Genomic DNA, 12,492 nt, shown 5'->3' on the forward strand with positions numbered 1-12,492 from the left:
GTGTGACGAGCTCCGAGACAGGCTTTGTTTCACTGAATGAACTATAAGACTGGCCAATTTGATTTGATTGTCGCGTTTGGTTGATTTAATTATGTTAGTTGGGGGTATTAACTACTGAAGATAATGCTACCAAAAATCTGATATTCTAATAATCTTATTTGGTTACCTTGAAATTAAATTTGGATGTTGGATAACTTTTATGACATGTAAAGAAATTCATTTCATTAAATTTAAAATTATGTAAGGTAACTTATTTGGATAAGGTAAAGCATATGATGCAATTAGATATTAGAGTGAGGGACACAGAGAGAGAGAGAGAGTGCAAGGGCGAGAGTTAGAGAGAGAAAAAGAGAGAGATAAGAGCGAGTGAGAGAGTAAACACATGAGATACAGAGAGAGGTGGAGTGAGCAGTCAAGAGTGAGAGAGGGAGAGTGAGGGAGTTATAAAAGCACACAGAGAGAGAAGAGATAGAGTGAGAGAGGCAGAGAGAGGGAGTTATAAAAGCACACAGAGAGGGAAGAGATAGAGAGAGAGAGAGAGAATGCTCAATCGAGGTAGTGAGAGAGATGTTTACAGCAGTAAGTTGACAGTGTCAGTCTCTATCAACAGTCATCACCATTTCCTCCGATGATGGTCGTCATCCTCGTAAATTGTGGTTGTTGTCCAATCAACGACGGTCACCATCCAAGTTGATGCTGATCATCATCCCCATCTATGATGGTCCTTGTCCCGGTCAAACACAGTATTATCCCCATTCACAAAGTTCTCGTCCATGTTCATGATGGTTATCATCCCCGTCGTCGATAATAATTATCGTCCGCCATCAATGATGTTCGTCGTCCCCATCTTTCATGGTCTTTGTCCTAGTGATCAACAATCATCATCTCCCTTGTCAATGGTTGTCGTCCCCATCTTTCATGGTCTTTGTCCTAGTGATCAACAATAGACATGGTTGTTCTGTTCTGTTTGTTTGAAACTAACAAAAAATTCGCAAAAAGAACCGCACAGGGCCTTGTTCTTTGTTTTGGTCTTTTCTTAAAAAAAACGAACAAAATTCGCACATTCGCACAAAGCTAGAACTAAATGCGCACAACGCGAACAAAAGAACCGCACACGGGTCTGTGCGATGTTCTGTTCGAATTCGTTTTTGTTCTGTTCGTAAAACCGAACAGAACAAACAATTTGCACAAATTCGCACAAAAAGAACAGAACGGCCATGTCTAATCAACAATCATCGTCTCCCTTGTCAACGGTCGTCGTCCCCATCTTTCATGGTCTTTGTCCAAGTGATCAACAATCATCGTATCCCTTGTCAACGGTCGTCGTCCCCCTGTTGGGGTTGGTCGTCCCAGTTGATTATGGTTGTCATCCCCTTGTTGACGGTCGTCATGCCCCTCATCGGCATTGGTTGGGTCTCTTTCAGTTTTCGGCCCAGTTTACATCCCAGGGAGACGACTTTTATCCCAGTTTTCGTCCAACCTCGCGAAGGGGACGAGTTTTCATCTTGGGACGAAAACACCGTCCTGTCCTCGTCCCTGCACTATACCCAAACCTCATCATTCATCCTCGTCATCAGTTCCGTAATTTTTGTGATCAGTCATCCATCATCTAAACCCCAGACGACGACTGACATCGGTCGCCCATCAGTCCAACAAACCTATTTATGGGTTTCACGGGTGTCCATGAATATGAGATTTAAGTTTTTCCCCTTAAGATTTGAGGACACTCCACCACCACGATAATGCATGTCACGGGAAGAGGGGTGAATCACGGATCTCTCTCTCATCCGGATGAACCACACATGAGCAGTGGATGCAAAAGAACTCAACTTTTACGTGGCTCAGAAACTTTGCTAAATTATTATTATTATTTTTTTTTCTTGGAGGGTTTTCTGGGATTTCCATGAAGAGTTGTGCTGTCGGTGAGGCGGTCATGGAGTAGGGGGGCTACTGAGATCCGTGCATTCCAGCCACCTTCCCACTCTGAAGGTTAACTCTCTCAATCATTTAGAGAGAGAAAAAAGTTGGTGAGAGAGAGGGAAAGATTTAGAAAGAGGGATAGGTGAGAGAGAGAGTGAGAGGGAGAGAGAGAGAAAGTGTGTGAGAGAGAAGGAAAGAGTGAGAAAGAGCGATAGGTGAGAGAGAGAGTGAGAGGGAGAGAGAGAGAAAGTGTGTGAGAGAGAAGGAAAGAGTGAGAAAGAGCGATAGGTGAGAGAGAGAGTGAGAGGGAGAGAGAGAGAAAGTGTGTGAGAGAGAGGGAAAGAGTGAGAAAGAGGGATATGAGTGTATGTGTGAGAGAGAGTGAAAGAGTTCGAGAGAGACAGTAAGAGGGAGAGAGAGAGAAAGGGTGTATGTGTGTGAGGGAGAAGAGTGAGAGAGACATGGAGAGAGAAAGAGAAAGGGTGTGTGCGTGAGAGAGAGAGAGCTCGAGAGAGAGATGGAGAGAGAGAGAGAAAGGGTGTGTGCGTGAGAGAGAGAGAGCGCGAGAGAGAGAGAGAGAGAGAGATAAAGAGAGAGAGAATGAGAGAGAGCTCGAGAGAGAGAGAGAGATAAAGAGAGAGAGAATGAGAGAGAGAGGAAGAAAGAGTAAAAGTGAGAGTGAGAGAGTGAAAGAGAGAGAAGGAGAGATGGAGAGAGAGAGAAAAGGTGTGTGTGTGAGAGAGAAAGAGAGAGAGAGATCGAGAGAGAGAGAGATAAAGAGAGAGAGAGGAAGAAAGAGTAAGAGTGAGAGTGAGAGAGTGAAAGAGAGAGAAGGAGAGATGGAGAGAGAAAGAGAGAGAAAGAGAGAGAAAAGAGAGAGAAGAGAGAGATACCACTTTCTCTCACTTGTGCTCTCGAGGCGAAATGGGTAGTGGGGACGGCAGGCAGGGACAGGGGGCGAAGTGGGTAGTGGGTATTTAGCTATCAGTGACAGGTACGATTGAGAAAAAGAAGAAGAAGACGAGAGAAGAGAAGCATCTCTCTCTCTCTTTCTCTCTCTCTCTCTCTAGCTTCCCCTTCTCACATTGATCGACCCATGAGTGAGCGGTTCCTCTGATCTACAAAGATCCGATCTTTCTCTCCACCCAGCTCTGCCATTGCGAGCTGTGAAGAGAGAGAAAGAACCCATGAGCACTCTCTCTCTCCTGCTTCTGCTCACCGCCCTGGTGACTGGAAGACCGGCCGAGGCACTCCGCTCGACTAACACGACCGCAGAGGGGGTGCTCGTCCCTCTCACTGTTATCGTCTCAGCCACCTCTAAAGGAGCCGGTCAGAAAACCAGAACTCCTCTTCCTTTTAATTATTTTTCTTTTTATTTTTTTAGTTTTATTTTTATTTTTTTGTTCTTGATTCGTTGCCGGCTGTAGTTTGCCTTGATGGGTCACCGCCGGCATATCATCTTCATCGTGGGTATGGTTCGGGCAGCAACAGCTGGCTTGTACAGCTCGAGGTGAGGAAGAAGAACCTACCTCCGTTCATGAGATTTCTGGAGAAAAGTCAGATTTCTTTTGGTTGATTTCTTTATTTTATCGGGTTTTCTATATTTAATAGTTCCCAATTAATGATTCAATTGAGACCTTCTTAATTTTATTATTTGATGATGAAACATTGCTTCTTTCTTTCTTTTTATTTATTCTTTCAGGGGGGAGGTTGGTGCAATAATGCGAGGACTTGCGTCTTCAGGAAGACGACCCATCATGGCTCGTCGAAGTATATGGAGAAGGAGCTGTCTTTCTCTGGCATCCTGAGCAACAAGGCTGATGAAAACCCAGGTACTGATTTTGTGTTTTTACTTAAGTATACATTTGACACAGGTCATTGCTTTCTAATGGGAAGATCGACGGATTGTTGAGTAATTGGAGCTAGTATTTTTCAGATTTCTACAACTGGAACCTAGTAAAGGTTCGGTACTGTGACGGTGGATCGTTCAGTGGCGAGGGCTATGATGAGGTATGGAAATTCTCTTTCCTGTTTAGAATTGAATTTTTCTGTTTTTTACTTCTTTTTAAATTTTTTTAACCCGTTGGTTTTGTGGGGTCAGTAATATTTTCTCAAGGACGTAGCTTACCGTTATTAAGAATTAGGCGGCGCAATATAGGATGATCCAGCATTTTTTCATCAGAAGCCATTTAGTCTGTCTTTTTGTAGGAATCAATAATCTCTAAGCCTGAAACACCAAGATGCGTGAAGAGTTCTGCCTGTTGTTCAAGTGAGCATGAATCTTCTCACAGATGATGTTGCAACCTACCTTGATGTTTAGCATTCCCTCATGAAAGGCTGGATTATTGGGATATGAATGATGGCATGACTCTCAGGGAATAGATACATTGGTGGCGATGACAAAAAACTAGTACAAGGAGAACACTCAGACTCACAGAAGCTGACTAGTAGTGTAAACCACTGCTCTATGTTCAGATTTTGTGCTGGCTTGGACGACAGATGCTTTCTAGCTCTCCGATGAGATAAGGCTATTGCCAAGGTGATAAGATCCTCTTAGGATCAATCAAGAACTTCACGAGATGCGGGGAGATCTGACAAGATTGTTCAGGCCGCAAATATAATATTGACGGATTAGATCTTGTCTCTCAGAATATCAATTGAATTGAAGGACTGAAGCACCAAACAATGTCAAGACAATAACTCCCAGTCTCAAGAAATGGTGGAGCAAATGCCTGGAAAATAACTTGAATGGAAAGAAGATGGAAGCGTGAAGGAAAAACACGTTGCAAGAAGAAGACCAGACCAGCACTTCTCCCTCTCCAGATCGGGAAAGATCCCCCGGCGTCCAGCCCTCTGAAGCAGCCATTGAATTCCTGATTATTCTGACCCACCTTCTCCCCTTATATAGGGCTCAAGATTCGGTCAAAGCTCCTTGATCAATGCTGTCAATACCAAGTCAAAGTTGTTAGAACTCAGATGTGGCCTCCTGTGTCTTCTTGGCTTGCTTCCTTTGATAGGACCTAGGGAGGTTCCTATCACAAGGAGCACACATTATCCAATGGCATATCGCCACTCTATATGAAACCCTGCCCACTTAAGGTTGAATAGCCATGGATCTCCAAGTGAGTCGAAGGCATATAAAGAAGTCCCTTTTCAGGCGATTGCTGTAATTACCAGATTGTGTGCTTCGCTGGTATCCAAGAATGGTCAGTCCGTACAGGTGGTAAACATGATGTCTAGTCAAGTCCGAGTTAAATAGTTGTCTTGACCTGCTAGTCAACGATACTAAGTAGATCCTGCAGTAAGACACCAGCATCATTTTTCAAGGTGAACTTAAGAGTTTATTGGTTTATCCAATGAATTTACATCCATTTGACCAGCATCCACCATCCAAAGGATGCTTCCTCTAACTAATGAGTGATCCTACGGTGGACTGAGCAACGTCAATGCCCAAAAATTACCACACATGAATGGGATCCTTTGTGGTCAACTTACTCTGAAGGCCTTAAACTAAGAAATACTATTCTCATCATCACCAGTCAAGACTATATCAACGGCGTTCATAGCCATAATACTATATATCCAGAGGAATATACAGTACACTGACGAATCCTGAATTACACGGCAATGTTGATAAATTGAGTGAACCTAGCCAGGGGGTTTCTCTATGTAAACTTCTCCCTTCAAAAATCTCTACAGACATATATTTTGTTATTTTGCTGAAAGATAGGATACAAAAGCAGACTACAAGAACCAAAATGTTGTACAGAAATGTGTTCTTGTCTGCTGTAGAAAAAATATCGAATTGATTCTCCTCATAAGTCTGGGCAAAAACACAAGTGATAAGTCAAGCCTTAAGCCAACCCAGTGATCCATTGGCCCCAACTTTGATAGTGTACTCTCAGTTTCAACCAACAATTGATTCATATTATTGATTCGTAACAAATGGCCAAGTCTGATTTTGGGTAAAGAGCCTACATCTCCGCCATAGGTATAGACCATCCAAGACCACCCAGTGCCTTGTACAGTAGAAGGTAAAGAATGTGAGAAAATCAGTTACAATAGTCAGAAAAATGGATAGAAAGATGAGAGCTTTAGCTGGAAATAAAGTCATCTGGGGATGACGAGAAAGATTGACCATCAGACGTTGACAGACCGTTATCACTTTAGATTGGAGGTGAGGAGGAAGACAGATCCTCAGATGTAGATAGATCTGTAGCTCACAGGAGAGCAGGTATTGCAATAAACAGATCAGCAGACTGTTTGCCAGTCGCGTCTGAAGTACTTAGTGGTCAACATGATCAGCTGAAGTGAATGTGAATTCTCAATGGCAGCAGCATGAGCACAAGAGAGATATCCGTGCCGACTGTAGCACGTCTTCCCTTTCCAGCCATCATAGGAACATGTCAGATGTGCGTGATCAGAGTCATGATATCCCCATCATGGTGACTGATTGATAGCCACTGCCCATCAGAGTCAAGAATGATCCCCATGGACACAGGTTCTTGGGTGATAGTGTTCCCCTGATACACTTCCCCAACACCTCAGGTGTACTTTTATCATTTGCATGAGGATAATTTTTGATAAATACATGTAGCACCCTTTGAATGAGGGGAGGCAAGAAGATGCGACTGCATGGTCAATTCAGTAGGAAGGGAGGAAGAGAAAGGGATCAGGAGATGCGGTGAATGGACCAGTTGGTTCGGAGATGCTCTCGATGAGAGAGCAAATACAGTAAGAGAGATGCCCCGAGAGGTGAACAGGCATTGATCCAGGTGTGTAGGCCCCAGTGTCACTCTGTGGTCTTTCATTTTCTCAATTATTATTTTATTTTTTTCGTCCAATAATCCTTTCCTCGAGAGAAACCTCCTCCCTGGCCAGATCACCTGCTATGTGATGTGCGCTTGTACGTCTTCAGGTATCCTGCATGAACCCCCATTGGAACATCAAGGAATTTTGGAGGTGGCACCACCAAACAGTCCTCAAATGCACTTGAAATCTGGTCCAAGCAAGGCTTGCATGCACTTCATCACATGAAATCCCAGGCCTAGAATAAGAAATTTGTGGCCGTGTGCTGATTTCATGTAACTAAGGAGTAGGGATGGTGTGATCACGGTTGTTGGATTGTTGTTGTGTAGTGTGGTTCCAAAGTTTGAAACCCCCTCTGCTTTCCAGCCTAGAGAGCATTCATCCAAACCAGGGGGGGTGTGGGGGAGAACTGGGGCAGAAAAAATGTGTGGTTTTCTTTGGTCATTTAAAAAAAAATATAAAAAATAAATATGGCTCATAGATGACTGGGTGATATCTATAATCAGTTGGACGTGGTTGTGAGGTTGAATCTAACATCAAACCTTTTCTGGTACCAACATTTTGTTAATTAAAGTCATCAGCAGGCACTCCCACATGGGGGACCTGCCCTGTCAAAGGTCCTGTGGCAGGACAATTTGGGGCAGTGGTCGGTTTGGATTTCTGCCAACGTCTTCTTTGCATGCCACCTCATGGGGTTGGGTCGGTTGAAATTCACCCACTTGGAACGAATTTCTGCACTGCTCTAAGTGCTCATCCCTGCTAAGTGAGAGTGAGCAATCTATCTCTTTGGGGATATAGTGTTGGCCTCAAAGCTGATGGGATTCAACTTTAGCATCCATTACTTGTGCTCCCTGAGGAACTTCAATCTCTCCAGGATGATGGGGACGTGGAAGGGAATGTGATATGATTCGTCAATGCATTAGGTTCGGAAGAAGCCGCAGCAGCGGCCCAGTTCAGAAGGCCAGTCCCAGCCCGTTGTTTGTCCCATTTAAACCCTCTTTCTTGGGAGAAGAGAGCAGGAAGTATCACTGTGAGTCTCTCCCCCCTCCTACCTCCTCCCTCTCCGTCCTCCCCTCTCCGGCAATCCTTTGCTATTCCTCATCATTGCTGTTCTTTCCCTTCTTCCCGGGGAATTTCTCACTTTCCTTGTTCCCCTCCTTCATCAAAAAAATTTCTCCTCTATTCTGTGGTTGAAGACAGCATTTGCTCAATTGAGAATTACAATTTACAGTTCAAAGGGGTTATTACAGAGTCGATCGATCCAGTCTCGACGCAGATCGTATCAGAATGAACATGAACTAGTGCTTTCACTGTAGCCATGTACTCCTGCTCAAAGGATGATTTCAGCTGGGCAATAGCAGAAAAGGTATGGCTGATTTTGGAGCTGAATCTCTCCTCCTGCAACAGCAGAGCATCCAGCCCCTCTTCTGACATGTACAACTCCACCATGAAGTCCGGAAGAGCCAGGATAGAGACAGATGCCATCGCTTTCATCAGTAGCAGAAAGGTTTATTGCGTCCCTCCCACCCATGCAAAAGCATCTTTCTTTGGCACCTGGGTTAAGGAATGCGCCAAAGCTGTCAAGAGGGCAATGAAGTAATGGTGTATCCCCGGTAGACTGAAGAACCCTCAGAAGTCCTTGATCGTCTTGGGAACCATCGACCCCACGACAGCCTCAATCTTCTCAGTGTCAGTACTGATGCCATCTGGAGATATAGAGCCCAAGGTACTTTTTGGGGTTGACATGGAGGTGATGATCCTTCAACATAGAGAACACTGGCCAAGTGTTCTTATGCTGTGCCTCGGTTTTGCTGTAAATGAGTATATCATTAAAGAAAGTCAAGATGAGCCTTTCCAAGCAAGGCCAAAAGATGTGGTTCAATAGGGCTTTGAAAATGGGTGGAACATTTCTCAATCCCGAATGGCATGACCACAAACTTGTGATGTCCGTTTATGGGCCTTGAATATTGTTGTCTGATACATTCCAACTCCAGGAGGTATCGTGAATGAATGCAGGGGAGGGTCTCTGTTAGGATCAACAATGCACTTGGGAAGGGGGACGAGGGCTGGAGGAGTGGATGTTGCCAAGACGGACAAGGGCAAGTGGAGTGGACATTGTTGGTGGAATCACTGATCATTGGGAGAGGAGACATTCATGTGCCACTCAAATATGTTGCCCTCCAATGTGGCGGGCTACATGTTTAAAAGGGCATGCAGGAGGGGAAATGAAAAGACAAAAGGTCCCTAGTGGGCTTACGATATGAGAGGGAACATATCATCTTCCTTGACCCAAATCTGGAAGTACCCAGATTTCAGGTCGAGCTTGGAGAAGAGTTGCATGCTATTGAGCTCCTCAAAGAATAAGAGCTCCTCAACTGGTGCTTGCTATCAGAGGTGCCACATCATTCACAGATTTTTCTCTACCTTGTTCAACTTCCACTCTGGCACTGGATGAGCTTTTGGTGTGCTAAGCAATAGAGTTTAGATTTCACTCTCTACTTTATCAGGGATTTTTATGTAAAATTGTTATTATATCTCTACCTATTTTAAGCAGATAAAATGGGAATGAAAGGGAGTTTTGCTACCGATTTTTCCAGGGTTTCTTTTATTGATCCAGGGCGGTGGCCTCCTCTCTTGCCCTGCCTCTGCTCTCTCACCTTTGAGCATTCCAAAAGCTAACAGGAGGAAGGCAGTGGCAGCCTGGTGGGAGACACAGCTGTAATCGTGACAGTGTGTAAGGTGGATTGATTACTGTTGATAAGGTCCCAAGGAGGGACCCTACCAGAGAGAGATTGAGAAGGGAGAGAAGACAAAGATAATGGTGGTTCTTCACCCTATCTGCTGTAGCAGAGTCTCCTAGCTGTATGCAGCTTGGGAGATCCAACAGTCATCCGAGCCCTACCAAATGGACCTAGACGTGCTCCTTAATGATCTGAAGGCTCCTATCAGATTGTACCATCAGGCCCTGCCCCAGAAGGCCAGATTGCACCATATCCCAGCCCCCCTGGCCATTGCAATGAGAGTTCTATCTTGCCTCTGGCTCTGCGTAGAATGCAGTTGACTTTCCCCTCCTGGTACATAGATGCAGGTAAGAATAAATAGATAAATAGATAGTAGAGAGAGAGAGGATTGATGAAGAGACAGAGAAAGAGGCACGATGAATTAATTTTACCTTGGGTACATAGTATCAAACTGTTATAACATTTTCTTTTGCAGGTACACGGCCTCTTCTTCCGAGGTCAACGCATTTGGTCAGCCGTGATGGAAGAGCTGTTGTCAAAGGGAATGCAATATGCTGACAGGGTACGAATCTTTTTTTCTGAAAAATGTTTTTTTTTCTATTGACTGATCATCAGGTTTCTAATATCTCAAAAAATTGTGTAAAGAAGTCATTTCATTACCAAACTGGGGCCGGTGCACTATTTTGGGTATTTGAAGTTCATTGTCAGCTTTCCCCTTCTCCCACTCCTGGTCTCCCTCTGTTTTCCTACCAGTATCTATCATATTGATTGTGAGAAGTTTTCTTTCTAACTCACATTAATTTTGTCTTGTCGTCATGCTCAATAATTGTCAACTATTCTGCGATGAATTGTTCTTTAATGATCAAGTGCACAAAACTTCATTTCTGATGGATATTTCTTCCTTCATTGTTTGTTATAATCTCTGCAATAGAAATGGTATTTTATGTCGATAAAATAACATAATTCATGCGGTTTCAAGACTATCAATCTTCTAATTTTCTCGTTCTGCCAGTGGGCTTTCCCAATAATAAGATGTTTCCTTTCTCCAATTCTCCATGGCAACAAGGATTAATCAGCATGTGAAATGGAACTTAACCTTGTAATCTTGCTATCAATCCCTTAACAAATTGCTTTTTCAGGCTCTTCTTTCTGGCTGTTCTGCCGGGGGTCTGTCCTCAATTCTGCACTGTGATGAGTTTAGAGCTCTTCTCCCATCAAAAACTCAGGTCAAGTGCCTCGCAGATGCGGGCATGTTTCTCGATGTGTACGTCTTTCAAAGAGACTTCTGATTCAGTTCCATAACGAGATTAATCTTTTTCTCTGCCTGTTAATTTTCCTTATCATCCCTTGATATCCCGTTTATGCAGAGCTGACGTTGCTGGCCAGCATGCGTTGAGATCCATGTTTGATGGGGTGGTTAACCTCCAGGTGTGCATGAAATCAAATTCATTGCCCATAATATATTAACCACAATCCAAATTTCGGTTTCTCTTGAATCATGTGGAACATTTTTCATCAATCTCTGTAATTGCAGGGAGTGGCCAAGAACCTGCCTTCTAGTTGCACGTCGCGGATGGATCCGACCTCGGTGAGTTCTAGGTTCCATAAGAAAAATTCTCTTAGAGAAAATATATTGTTTGTAATGATATTTATGTTCCATTTTCCTTTCAGTGCTTCTTTCCCCAGAACTTGATAAACCACATCCAGACCCCGATCTTCCTTTTGAATTCGGCCTACGACCTATGGCAGGTGCCCTCAATTTTCTATATGGACTCCCTCTCACTTATTTTTCTGTAGATTCAGCGAGTTTTGTGCTTCTCTGAATAGACAAAGTATCCTATAATTTGATCATCCTCATGAATTGCTTTGTCCTTTGTTCAGATTATGGAGAGCGTCGCTCCACCACCCGCTGATCCCTCTGGCAGCTGGATGTCATGCAAACGAAGCCATGCTACCTGTAACACACATCAATTCACTGTCCTGCAAGGTTCTCTCGCTCATCTATTTTTCTTTATCCCTCTCTCTTTCTCAACAGAGATAGGATTAAAGAGCCAGACAAATAAAATTGTTGGTGTTAATTGTTGATAATTGGGTTGGCAGGATTTAGGAACCAGATGCTGAACGCCATCAAGTCCTTCTCGACAGTGAGCCAAAATGGCCTCTTCATCAATTCTTGCTTTGTCCACTGTCAGACTGAGGAGCCAGAGACGTGGTTCTCAAGTGGCTCCCCCGCTCTGAAGAACAAGGTATCTTCATCATCATCATTATTCTCGTCGTTGTCTGTGCCATCATTGTCATCTTGATAGTTCTCCTGGTCTATTTTATCATCATTATTATCGCCATCAGTGTCAGTGTCATCGTCAGCAGTGACATCTCCATCATCGTCATCTTTATAGTTAGTGATTCATTCTTGGCTTGGGTGCAGAGAATTGCAGAGTCAGTCGGAGACTGGTTCTTCCAACGAAGCGGGTTCAAGGCGATCGATTGCGCTTATCCATGCGATAGTTCCTGCCGCAATCAGAACTGATGAAACTCTCTCATTTGCATCTCTTTCACCTTCATCATCATCACCATCTTCTCTCTCTGTCTCCTGTTCTTATTCTTCTTCTAGTCTATCCCTCTTCCCCATAATAACAGCAGCAGTGGATGTTGTATAAGTTGCTAAAGGATAGCAAGATCATCATTCGATATTTCTTTGTTATAAGGGATGTTCCAATCAGTAGTACAGGATGTTGTTTGAATTTTAAAACTGGCCTTCCTGCAGCCCATAGAGCATCTGTCCCGCACAGCCTGCAGGGCCTGAGGCAAGGTGGTGTGAGGTTCTGGGTTCAAATTTTTAAAAGTGAAAAACATGTACCAGCTCATCCCTTTCCCCCTAGTTCTACTCCTGTCCCTTCCACCCCACTCCACTCGGTTCCACTCCTTCCACCTTATTCCACCCATTTTCTTCTACCCATTCCATTCCAACCCTTTTCTTCTACCCGCTATCTGTTCCACCCTAGTCCACCCTCTCCTCCATTTG

The 12,492-nt window shown here is 43.9% G+C and overlaps 1 protein-coding gene across 1 annotated transcript; it reads left to right on the plus strand.

Annotated features, from left to right (window-relative positions):
- Positions 1–2,911: 2,911 nt before the first annotated feature.
- LOC144715643 (pectin acetylesterase 6-like) lies at positions 2,912–12,174 on the plus strand. The gene is made up of 12 exons (XM_078590601.1): positions 2,912–3,249; positions 3,348–3,430; positions 3,623–3,752; positions 3,857–3,930; positions 9,946–10,032; positions 10,610–10,734; positions 10,838–10,898; positions 11,005–11,058; positions 11,142–11,219; positions 11,352–11,457; positions 11,571–11,716; positions 11,896–12,174. The coding sequence occupies exons 1-12, from the start codon at positions 3,108–3,110 to the stop codon at positions 11,995–11,997; spliced, it is 1,188 nt and encodes a 395-aa protein (XP_078446727.1). The 5' UTR covers positions 2,912–3,107; the 3' UTR covers positions 11,998–12,174.
- Positions 12,175–12,492: the final 318 nt, after the last annotated feature.

Source organism: Wolffia australiana, chromosome 19 (genome assembly GCF_029677425.1).
Source record: "Wolffia australiana isolate 7733 chromosome 19, ASM2967742v1".
In the NCBI taxonomy this organism is placed as follows: domain Eukaryota; kingdom Viridiplantae; phylum Streptophyta; class Magnoliopsida; order Alismatales; family Araceae; genus Wolffia; species Wolffia australiana.

Coding starts and splice junctions, on each gene's coding strand:
- LOC144715643 (XM_078590601.1), top strand. CDS start 3,108: ATGAGCACTCTCTCTCTCCTGCTTCTGCTCACCGCCCTGGTGACTGGA. Junction 11,059..11,141: donor CGCGGATGGATCCGACCTCG/GTGAGTTCTAGG, acceptor TTTTCCTTTCAG/TGCTTCTTTCCCCAGAACTT. Junction 11,220..11,351: donor CGGCCTACGACCTATGGCAG/GTGCCCTCAATT, acceptor TCCTTTGTTCAG/ATTATGGAGAGCGTCGCTCC.